The 12,389-nt window shown below is 40.5% G+C and overlaps 1 protein-coding gene across 1 annotated transcript in view; it reads right to left on the bottom strand.

Annotated features, from left to right (window-relative positions):
• Positions 1–3,779: 3,779 nt before the first annotated feature.
• The window catches only part of col28a2a (collagen, type XXVIII, alpha 2a), a 52,566-nt gene continuing 43,956 nt past the window's right edge, over positions 3,780–12,389 (bottom strand). The window contains exons 28-36 of the mRNA XM_035392938.1: positions 11,819–11,887; positions 11,625–11,705; positions 11,112–11,147; positions 10,973–11,009; positions 10,292–10,849; positions 9,899–10,098; positions 5,287–5,479; positions 4,595–4,786; positions 3,780–4,310 (exon numbers count right to left, since the gene is read on the bottom strand). Coding sequence (XP_035248829.1) covers positions 4,303–4,310; positions 4,595–4,786; positions 5,287–5,479; positions 9,899–10,098; positions 10,292–10,849; positions 10,973–11,009; positions 11,112–11,147; positions 11,625–11,705; positions 11,819–11,887 — 1,374 coding nt within the window. The 3' untranslated portion in view covers positions 3,780–4,302. The remainder of the gene's footprint in view (positions 4,311–4,594; positions 4,787–5,286; positions 5,480–9,898; positions 10,099–10,291; positions 10,850–10,972; positions 11,010–11,111; positions 11,148–11,624; positions 11,706–11,818; positions 11,888–12,389) is intronic.

Below are 12,389 nucleotides of genomic sequence, written 5' to 3'. Positions count from 1 at the left end.
AAATGACGTTAAGTTTTTTTTTGTTTGTTTATTTCTGAATTTATGCTGTTGATGTTTTTTTTTAACAACTGGTGTGTGTCTCCTGTGATAGATTGGGTGGTACCTGTCCAGGTTGTATTCCTGCCTGTCTTTTCAAGTTCAGATCTGGTGACTGAAACAAGGCCAGGCATAACATTGTTCATGTTGATCAAACGCTTGGGTGACTGCACGTGCTCTGCGGATGGGGGCGTTGCCGTCCTGGAAGACCCCTCCCGGCGGGGAAGAATAGGATGAAAGGAAATTGGGAGAACAAATGAAGAGCTGGGGTATGGCGCCCTCTGCTGTACAGCCAGTGTAGTGTCCGTTTGGGGAATTCCCTGTGGCTCATCAGGCCTGCAGGAGAGAAACCACTGGAGCCCCTGAGAGCCTGTCTCTGCTTTCTGAGTTCCTAGGGGTGGTTAGAGGATTGAGAAACAGGCTTTAGCAGTGTTCCTATGCGAGTTCTTAGGGATGGTTGGAGGTTTGAGAAATAGGCAGTGTTAGTGTACTCACACACACACACACACACATACACACACCCGGATATTACTGTAACAAGGCTGAAAACTTGCTGGCCAGTCTGTGCAGTCATTTCAGAGCTGAAACTGTACTGTTTAATGCTCACTGAAACCCCATGGTCCTCTATGAGCCTGATTGAACAATTTTATTGTTAATCAATTTATTCAATTACATATTTCTAAAATAATATTAAATATAGCTATCAATTGAATATTTGGCTCCATGACAGCCTTGAACATAAAATAAGTTTAAAATACATTCATTTTAACCACCATACCACAGCATGGAAAATTCTTGCACATGACACATTTTAGGAGGAAAAACGTTTTTGAACAAAACTGTGTGTTATGTTAAAGATCCTTGTCGATGTACTGATCAACCTTAAGCAAACCTTAAGCAAAACAAAATAGGCTTGCAAATTCATGTTCTGGAATGCTTCTATCCTTTTTTTTCTGTGAACCGAAATCGCAACTTGTATCTTGTCAGAAGGCAAAATGATTGGAGTTAAGTAACTGCCAAAACAACTTACCCATCTCTCTCTGTGGTCCAAAATACAAGGACTGAGATTCCACACATATGTCTCGGGGGTGGGAATCCTCCCAGCCAATCAGAACAGTCTTACCAATGATGAAAACTTTTTCAGATTAGCCACCAATAGGCACAGCCCTCTGTAAGCAACTGCACACACATGCGGACCTTCTTTTGACTGAAAATTTTCATAGGCTCACAGAGGACCATGGGGTTTCAATGAGCACAAGTAAACTGTGCAGACTGGCCAGCAAGTTTTAAGTCTTGTAGCAGTAATGTCTGTGTGTGTGCGTGTGTGTGAGGAAGGCAGTTACTTTTGTTTCTCCTTTGCCTGCACCTGTGTTTGTCTGTAGGAATGTGTGGAATGAGTTCATCGCCACTATCGCATACCCAGGGGACGGCAACGTGTCCAAACATGGACACCAGTGTCCAAGGAAACACATTCAAAATTTAAAAACCATCCATCTATCCATTATCTATACCCATTTATCCTGGTCAGGGTCACGGGGGGGTGCTGCAGCCAATCCCAGCATGCATTGGGAGACAGGCAGGAATACAACCTGGACAGGTACCACCCAATCTATCACAGGAGACACACACCAGTTGTTAAAAAAAAACATCAACAGCATAAATTCAGAAATAAACAAACAAAAAAAAACTTAACGTCATTTTAAGAAAATGTCCACCTGGGAGGTTGATGGCATCAACCCCCGCTTCCAGCTCGGTCCAAAACCTCAGAATTAAATATCAGAAATCATGTATGAAAGTTCCAGCACACATCGCTGCATGCTTCTCTCCTACTTGTGTGTAGGGTCCAAAATTAACATTTTGGCTTGCCAAGGGGGTGGGTAGATTAAATTACTGTGCAGATGTATTTTTAAGAGTACCATGGTGATTTTCACACTTTCTCGGTTTTATGTGCTACTTGCACAAGAGGCATTGAAGAAACACAATAAGTAAAGTATTAAATATGTCCGTTCGGTATTTTTGGAGAAATATGCGTTTTAAATTTATCGTCCTATTTTCAACCGGTTGAGAAAGTTGTCAACTTGGTGCGTGACGAACACAGTAACCACTCCCCTTTCCACGCCCCGTAAACCCATGGATAACTCGAGACCCATAGTTTGCGCCGCTGGTTTACAGGCAAGACAATGCAAATATTTGACTAACGTTAGGTTCACTTAAATTAGAGTGCATTTTAAGGACTATTAGATTATTTCTGGTTATATTCATTTAGCTAGCTAGCTAACGTTAGCTAGCTAGGTAGTTTGCTTTCATAAGGCAATGTTATCGATAACGTTAGCTAGCTAGTTTGCTTTAATGAGGACGTTATAGTTGTGCTTTTATCTTAACTTGGCTAGCTAGATAGCAAAAATTATAATTGGATATAAGTCAACGTCCTTACCTTAGCTATCTATCGATACTTGATATACTACTAAGCTAGCTAGCTTGTGAAAAGTCTCCCAAAAAGAGCGCGTATCATGGGGGAAGCTATGGTAACGGGGCACGGTCTGTCAATCATAGCTAACTGACAGTTCTCATTACCACGCCCAGACGGTTCGGGTGAACTTTTATAGTGGGAAATTTAGGCTTAGAAAAATACTTTTTAAAGTACATTGAAATGACTGAATAATAAAAAAATTATGCACATTTGTTTTGTTGTTGCCTAAAGACAACTGGGAAGTGTCACGTTCAACCACCATGTTACTCCTTTAACTGGCCGAAATAATGAAATTTCACTATATTATCTTTGCAATTTTCAGTCAAATCAATAAATAAAACAACCATCTGCAATAACCATTTAAATGAGAAATACAACACTAGGATTTAGCGCAAAAAAAAAAAAATTTTTATGAAAGGATAGGCCTAGTGTGGGTTCCGTTTTTTTTACATGCCAGAGTGGCCGGTTTGCCTGCTGGAATTACCTGCAAGAAATAATATTTATTTTAATTTGGTGCTCGGCGAGTGTTAATTTTGGACCCTGCTTGTCATGCTTAGTACTTGTCTTGCATCACACATCGTTTAAATGCAATGACTGCTTGAGGTTTGTGAGCCAAGTGAAGAAAAAATACGTTGTTGTCCCAAACATGGAGCTCGCCGTGTGTCTACAAATTTTCGGCACATTAAGTGCCACAAAAGGATGGACCCGTTGAAGTCCGTTGTATCGGGGTGAGCTCCAGCAGATATCTAGAAAACTCAAATTCAAAATTTCAACAACACTATCTGGATGGGACAGATGGGACAGACACTCTCGGTGAGTGGAAACATACCTTAATCTCATTTTTGGGTGAACTGCTGAAGATAATGGAGCTGAAGATAATGGAGCGTCTTAGGCTCCATCTGCCAATAGATGTTGACAATATTTGCTGTCCCACAGAATGTTGATATTCTGTAGTTGATCTGATCTACAATGCAGTCTATTTAAAACCTTCAATTTGAACACTCTTCAATATAAAAAGGTCTGCTGCACAGTTTCAAATGATCTATCTGTAGTTTGGTTAATCAGGTTGTAAAAATGAACAGCTTTCACACTCTCTTGCTTTTGCATGTATTTTCAAATTTAACTTTAAAATTTAACATAGTTTAAAAAAATGTCTCAGGTGCATTCCTTATTAGGACACCAAGTTTATGGGGTCTAGCCCTATTCCAACCTTCCTTTTCTGTTGTCTCTGAAGTTATAAGTGAATGTGGAAAGAAGAGTTATAAGGCAACAGTTTACAACAAATTTTTTATTGTTTTAACCGGTGAACAAACGGTCATATTGCTGAGCATTTTCATGAGTTTTACAGTAAAAGACACTTGGTTGTACGTCGCTCTGGATAAGAGCGTGCTCTGGATAAGACTGTCTGCCAAATGCCTGTAATGTAATGTAAAGCAATGTAAAAGACTTTCAAATGAAGTCTTGGAGCTGAATTGCATTACAGCCTGTTATATTTTTACCCAGTCCTTTACTGCTGGTGGTGGGAACCATTTTTTAAATTTGTTGTGACCCGATGGAACCCAAATTGTTGAAATAAATTTTTTTTTTTTCTTAAACCTTCAGACATAAAAAAACACTAAAACTAAATGTCATTTAGTTGGCATAATTTCACAATTAAATAACATATTGCATTATTAGACATTTGGGTAACAGAACACTGTTAGCAAAAACGGTGTAAATTTCATATTAGTTTCCTCCTTGGAGAACCTCAGAGAAAAAAAAAAAACAAAAACAAAATGCTGGTTCATTACTGGAGTTCAGCCTCCTGTTGGGGAAGAACAGACAGGTCAATTCTGACTCATTACATTTACATTACATATTAGAATTTAACTGATCTTTTATCCAAGCTGATTTATATAGCTTAAATTAATCCAAATCCCAAAATACAGCTGGATATTTCCTGAAGCAGTTCAGGTTACATACCCTACCTGGGAATTGAATCCTAGTACCATCGGAGTTACAAAGCCTAGCCAACTAACCATTGTGCAACGCTGCCGCCCTGCAGGAGGAATTTAAAAAACCTGAAACACAGATCACTTCATCACATACCTGCTCTGGAAAGCACACATATCTCCTTGCACTGATCCTCTGTGTCAAAGCGGTTATTGTTTCCTTCACAGCCGCCGTACCAGAACTGCGCACAGGCATTGGCCTGTTTGTCGTAGTACCAGCGGATGTTGTAATCACGGCAGGAACCCTGATCCAAGCTCTGGCCACACCGTGGGTTTAGGGGGATCGACTCTGAGGGAGGAGAACAGAAAACAAAACGTGGTCATGACATCCTCACACCAGTTTACTGGGAGAGCTAATCTCTTCAAATAATCAACACCTAACAACTAGGTCTATTTGCACAGTGTATCCTCACCATTTGCCCTATGCACTTATCTGAAAACTTCCATCACCTTCCTGAGTCAATCCACATCTTACTCTAATCAGAGAACTGTCATTCCTTTAACACAGGCATACCACTGTCAGATTTCAATGTAAACATCTGAAGGTGATAGCTAAAAAATACTGTACTTTTGTTACGTAATCGGCTGTAAATTATCGGACGTCCTGACAGACAGATGACAGACAAAGATGATATAACAGGCCTAAAGGGGTGTTCATTTTCTACTGTTGCTGGGGACGCCTGTATCTCAACACATTTAAAACCATGGATCGTGCATTTTCCAAGTTCTTCACATCGCTCACGAGTCACAGTGTCGAACATTGTCCGCATGTTTTTATACAGTGACTACCTTTAGGCAGAGCAGGCCGGGGTGCTGGCTGAACATGGACTGAAGTAGAGGACGTAGATATAGATGTTGATGATGTTGATTTTGATGAAGTTGATGTGTTTGAGTTTGGGGGTTCTATGAATGGAACAACAGGCTGAAAAGGTCCCACAGTCCTGATGCCTTGATCCGAGGTTTTCCTGCTGTGGTCTTCAACCTGTGTGACCACACCAGTAGGCAAAGTTAGTTAGACAAAATTTAATTTCAGGAAATTACATGACAAGTCAGGTATCAACAATGGCTTGTAGGTGAGACTTCACAAAGTACTTAGAATTCTTACCAGCTACTGTATAAGGAATTTCAGTGTGTGTTTGTGTCTGTACAGTGCCTTCAGAATGTTTTCACCCCAAATTGAATATTACTAGTTGTTGTGTTATATATTTAACATTTTCTTCTCCTACACAAGTAACAAGTATAATGTCAAAATTAAAGTAGACTGATGTCTTGAGAATTGTATAAAAATAAAAACCTGAAATGTATGTATTTAACTGAACCATATTTCCCTCCACTTGTATTAACAACCAAAATCTGGACAGGTGTACTTCATTTTCCTGAGAGATCACATTAAATACATTTATTTATGTATAACCTTTATTTATATTGGTTGACTAAGTATGCATGCTCTTTTACAGCAATGGCTAGTTAACGCCCCCCAAGTAACCTAACCTGCATGTCTTCGGATTAATTGGAGGAAACTGGAGGCCCTGGTCAGGATTTGTTTAAACCTGGGACCTTCTTGCTGTGAGATATTGAAGAGATCCACCTATGTTGATCTGAACATCACCTGTGTTCAATTGCATGATTGCAGCATAGATACCACTGACTTTGTGTGGCCTCTCAACTGACTCGTCCTATCATTCATGCTCTCATGAAGACCAAGGTTCCACAAATGGAACTTTGAGGTGAATTCGTTAGGAGGCAAAAGATTGGACTGGGTGATAAAAAAGCTTTAAACGTTCCTGAAATGGTAGAAACTGTCTGGTGATCAGCAATCTCTTTAGCACTTTACAGATCTCTCCCTTTTTGGGAGAGTGGCTTGACAGACGTCACTTCTGAGAAAGATTAACATTAAGTTATTAAGTTAACATAATCAACATGAATTCACACCTGGAGTCTGGCAGAAGCCAATGTGTCAGACCCTAACACTTTCTGGAAGAAGATTTTTTGGTCTAATGAGACAGAAGTTGAGTTCTTTGGCCTGAAACCAAAGTGCTATGTTTGCTGCAAACTAAACAGTCCATCTCCCAGGTAACACCGTCCCTACCATCAAGCATTGTGGTGGCAGCATCATGCTATGGGGTTGCTTTTCAGCAAGAGGGACTGGGAAGCATGTTGCTATCAAGGGCAAAATGGATGGATCCAAATACAGGCAAATCTTGGAGGAGAACCTGTCTCAGTCCACAAGAGATCTGCATTTAGGGCAAAGATTAATGTTCCAACAGGGCAATGACCCAAAGCACACACAAAACCTACAAAGGAATGGCTTTAAAACAATATCAGTATTCTGGAATAGCTAAAATGCATGCATTCCCAGACTCCGATCCCCATTGAGAATTCTTGGTATGACCAGGAAATTTCTATCCACTGATGTTCTCTGCCTCTCTTGGCAGAATTGGAGCAAATTTGCATGGAGGAATGGGCAAAAAGTTCAAGTCTAAATGTAAAAACCTCATATGGACATACCCAAGAGACTGTTGTAATTGCAGCCTATAGACACAGTATTGACTATTTTTAAATGTTGAAAATAGATATTTTTTTGCATCATAAATATTCTGAAGTTGTGTTTGTGGTGTGCTGTTACACCTTTATACATTTTTAAAGGTGTAACAGGATAAAAATGTGAGAGTTCAAGGGTGAATGCTTTCTGAACGCTCTGTATATATGTATTTCTTTAACATTTTGGGTTGTTTTTATATTGAGGAAAACCACTTGCTGTTTTTATATAGCCATCAACAATGTACAAGGGATGGGCATCTGAGGTAATTTCCCTGTTTGAATTTCCACATGATTTTTTATTTTTTCCCCCGGATAATCTAATAACCGAAAACAAGAAAAAAAAATGATCTTGGTCATTGTTTAACGTTGGCCTAAAATAGTCAGACATCTGCAAGCATCCAGTAAACCAAATGACCACTGGTCGTACTTGCCCATGGAATGCTGTGTCTTTGGAATGTAGGACATTTCAAAATCTGCATTTTACACTAATTCAGTTGCATAAAAGTCTGATAAAAAATAACTATTTTTAACAAAATATGGCAACTTAGAATAACACAATAAATACATGTTATTCATAATTTTGACACTTGTGACAGAAATGGGGTCAAATGGCAGGATTAGCCGAATTAAATAAACTACCAATGCTGTTTTGCCATTCCATTGCTACACAGGCTAATATGCCTCAAAATAATAACAATCATTTAGCCAATAGAAGCAGCTGTCATTCAAAATTTCATTCTGAAAGATTTACCAGGAACTGGTAATGTTATGGCCCAATATCATTATGTGCAATAAATAGAGCAATCCAATTTCAATAACAAGAGCAAGCTAGCTGGAGTGTGTTTTTAAATTCTCATTCAAAATAAGTGTTCTCTTAATTTCTCAATGCTACCAATGCTTGTGTAAATATTATGATCAATAAACCACATCATTTCAGACACCAAAAGAAGACTGGCTCAAAGAACCAGAAGTAATTACTTTGTTGTGGTTCAAGTCTGGGTTATCGCCCACTGCAATCTTTAAAAACACCTTGAATATCTGCGTTATAGAACGCATTGCATTTATTTCCCTGCATTAACACTATTAATCATAAAACATAAATACTTATTACATTTTAGTTTAGAAATGGAAAACCAGTGCAATTTGGAGTCAATTTACTGGAGTGGAAAAAATAACTTAATAAAAATCATGCTTTTGTGCCAACTGTCCGTGGCCACATAAAGCGCTAATAGACTGAAAAACTTTTCAGGCACAAAATGTTAATATCCTAAAACTATTTTTAAATAAAATTAGCCAGCTTAAATGCGACACTTAAGATGTTAGCCAGCCAATAAACAAGTGTAAGTGCTCAAGACAAGGCATGGACATGGGGTCTCCCTGTGTAAAATAAAAGGACGCAAATAAATGCAAAATAAAACAGTAGCCAGTGCTGTTTTTCGCGGTGATGTGCTGGAGTGGTGGTAGACCGTTTGGATATAAAATGTCATCACTTCATCATTTTATCCTATTAGACGTTTGTGTGAAACTTTATCATAATTAGCGTATGAATTATTGAGTTATGGCCAAAAACGTGTTTGGTGAGGTCACAGTGACCTTGACCTTTGACCACCAAAATCGAATCAGTTTATCCTTGAGTCCAAGTGGACGTTTGTGCCAAATTTGAATAAATTCCCTCAAAGCGTTCCTGAGATATCGCGTTCATGAGAATCAGGACGGACGGATGGACAGACAACCCGAAAACATAATGTAATTATGGCAGATTTGACTGAAAACTGAATAACAGAAAGGGTCTCTGACTTTCGCACAGTGCTGACTTTCGTTCCATAATGTTAGCAGTATGTTTGGGATCATTGTCTTGCTGTAGGATGAAGCGCCATCCAGTGAGTTTGGAGGCATCTGCTTGAACTTGAGCAGATAAGATGCTTTTGTACACATAAGAATTAATTATGCTGCTTTGAGAAATTACATCGCCAATGAAGACAATTCATCCAGCATCTGTAGCAGCCATACATGCCCAAACCCAACATCCCTGCCACTATGTTTCACAAATAATGGGGGAGGGGGTGCCTTGGATCTTGGGCACTTTCTTTTAGCCTCCACACCTGTGAAGCCATTTGTCCCAAACAGTATGGTGCCTCATTTCAGGGTGCTGTAATTTCTACTTGGAGAAACCAAAATATATAAAATACCCTTTAATAAATGCTAAGAATCTGCACTTTAACCACATTATTTGATTACAAATGTGAATAGTGGAGGACAGAGCCAAATAAAAACAAATGTCTTTGTCCCAAACAACCTTTTACTCAACATGTAAATGAATGTTGACCCGGTTATTTGAATAACCGAGAACATCCCTTCAACATACTCTCCCACTTACTGAATTCAGACACTTATTTTTTTCCTTCCTCCAGCTGCTTTTCTGTTTTTTGTTGGGGTGGCTTGGTTGCCTCCTTGTCCCATCTCCACATAGCTATCTAGATAGTTATATTACCAAACACAACTGGCTACCACTACCTATTCAGACACCCTATAAAACAAAAGTGAGTGACTCTGGAGCATTTAGCCACTGAGTACAATTTGACATGGCTGTCATGTTAGTGCAACATTATCTATCCAGTTCTATTTTCCCCACATCTGGCAGCTAGTCAGGTATCATTTCCAATTCCTGTAATGTTGTGACATCAAATAAACAATCTATTTCTTGCTTCTATTATTAATTGAGTTGACAATGCAAAGACTACATTTAATATTCTATGATCAAGCAGCCAAATAGGGATGCAATGCAACCCACTGAGAAGCCTTGCTATGGAGAAAAGACTGACAGGTATATTTCCATATTCAATAATCATAGCTGCAATACCTGTACTGTATGGGTGGTGCCACGTCTCGCGTTGGCGTCTTCCTCCTTGACGTTGTACCCATAGCCATTATTTCCACTGAAACTGTTCCAGTAGTTGTTGTTCACATTGGGGTGGACCGCGTTGCCATTGGTGATGTGATTGTACACCAGCTCTCCATTCTGATCCTCACAGAACTGACTGACCAGTTTGGATTCCAGGGCTGGGAGAGAGAAAATGAGGCGGGGTTGTGGTTAAAGCATTGCAGACGGCAGGAGAAACTGTGGCCAGTATGTTTGGTGCCAATTCTGGATCGATTCCAACCCCGGTGGCCAAGCAGTGTGACAGAAACAATGGAATTAAAAAAGGGGAACCGACATGATGCACAAGAGAAATGTTTTTTTTGTGGCCATCACCTGGCAAAGTGTTGAAGTCATCGATGAGGTACATGTGCTCGCTGTCCGGGTCGGAGGCAATCAGGTTGAGCTCGCGCAGGAACTCCATTTGCGTCACGTCGGTGGCGTTGACGATCCCCAGGGCGTACATCTCGATGTTGGCTGCGTGGGCCTCCCTCACGGCGATATCCAGCTTGACCGGCTCTCTCTTGTCCGTCTTCCCGTCCGTGATGACGATAGCCACCTTGCGCACGCCGCTCCGCGCGCTGTAGAAGGCCTCCTGCGTGGCTTTGCGGATGGCGGTGCCCGTGTGCGTGCCCTCCCCCATGTAGGGCATCTTTCGAATGGCTAGCTTGACGTCCTCCTTCGCCACGTAGCGGGCAAGGTTGAACTGCAGGCGGACCTCCAGACTGTAGAGCACAAGCCCTATCCGCGTGGCATTCCGGCCCACGGTCACGCGGTCCACCAGGGCCGTCACAAAGTCTTTGATGATCTCAAAGTTCTCCGGTCCAACGCTTTCCGAGCTGTCGATGACAAACACGAGCTCCATCGGTCTCTCTTTGCATCTGATGCCGCACCCTGGTGACAGAAGGGTGTCAGATTTGTGTGAAGTGAAGTCATTTTAATTTTCATAATTGTTAAGATATCAGATTCAAAATATCATAATCTCTGACACCGTTGTAATCACAGAAAACATCTTACCGCATATCTCCTTGATCATTTTAATGATATCTTCCCTCTGAAAACAACCATGGATTCAAAATTTAATTTTAAATTTGAGTAATATTAATATACATTATCATCTCGAAAACTAGGTAGTGGCTAAGGACTGAGAACTCACCGTTAGACCTGCCTCACCTTTGACTCCTGGTCTACCCTGTGAAAAGACATTTTAAAATGGTTTGACATTGAATGATATCTTTCTGAATTTTAATATTTCACATAGACACAAGTGACTCCACACAACTTTTCACTGTTAAAAAACTGACAGAAATAGCTGCATTGCAGCGATTTAAAGTAAGCTCCTGCATGGCCGACCTCAGTGGACCACAGTGGAGGCGGCTATGTCAGTTTAAATTAACCAGAAAAAAAATTAATAAGCATAGCAGCTGACAGTTTCCAAATGTGAACATGCAAAAATGAATTAATTTAACAAAAGGTCCAGAAATGCTCCAATGTTGCACCAAGCGCCGATGCTTGGAAGTACCGTAATTTACTGTTCGGCCAAACTGGCAGAATTCATTAGAAACTGACATTTAACTGAGTGTGTTGGCTAATGCGGTAGACAGGCTGTGGGGGAGTTTGCTGTATTTTATGGTGAAAAAAGGGCATTGAGGAGAAGGAAAAGGCTCACAGCTTGACCAGGAACTCCAGGGTCTCCTCCGTCTCCCTTCACCCCCTTCCACCCTCTCTCACCTTGGGCACCACGGTCTCCCTGCAGTGAACATTACCTGCGGTTAGGACTCAGAATAACACTCTGTCCATTAAAGTCAAACAGTGTGCCCATTCTCCTGGCTGTGGGGTGCACTGTCAGCATGTGCCCCTGACCTTAACACCTGGGTATCCTTCACCTTGGGGTCCCCTTGGTCCTGGTATACCCAGAGGTCCCTGCTCACCCTAGAATGCAAAAAAAAACATGCTGTTAACCCCTTTGCGCAAATGCCAAACCTTGCCCAATTAGGGGGAGCCCTATTAAAAAACTTTACAACTCCAGGTGTGAGCATCACAGAGACTTGGAAAATGGCTGAAATGAAGCAAGACAGTTGTACCATTAACAATACTAACCTATATATCAGGTAAAATATAGTTCAGGAAAAACTATACATGTCCTGGATCATAAACTCCTTGACCACAAGTATGCAAAATCTGAGGTTGATATGCAAACTACAAAAGATTTATGAAGTAAAAAGTAAGTTGTGTACCCTAGTGTCTCCAAATCTATCCAAAATATCTAAACTGCGCATTGCTGTAAATCACAACATATTCACGTATTTCACTACAAATCAACTGTTTTGACTGTTTTGTAACTCACTTTTGCATCATTTTCAAGTGGGAATTACTATCTTTCTGAGCCAATGGTCACTTCACTTCGCTGAGCCATTTGCTTTAGCCATGCTGA

Source organism: Anguilla anguilla, chromosome 15 (genome assembly GCF_013347855.1).
Source record: "Anguilla anguilla isolate fAngAng1 chromosome 15, fAngAng1.pri, whole genome shotgun sequence".
In the NCBI taxonomy this organism is placed as follows: Eukaryota; Metazoa; Chordata; class Actinopteri; order Anguilliformes; family Anguillidae; genus Anguilla; species Anguilla anguilla.
Note: the sequence above shows the minus strand (reverse complement) of the source record. Positions and strands in the feature narration are given on the sequence as shown.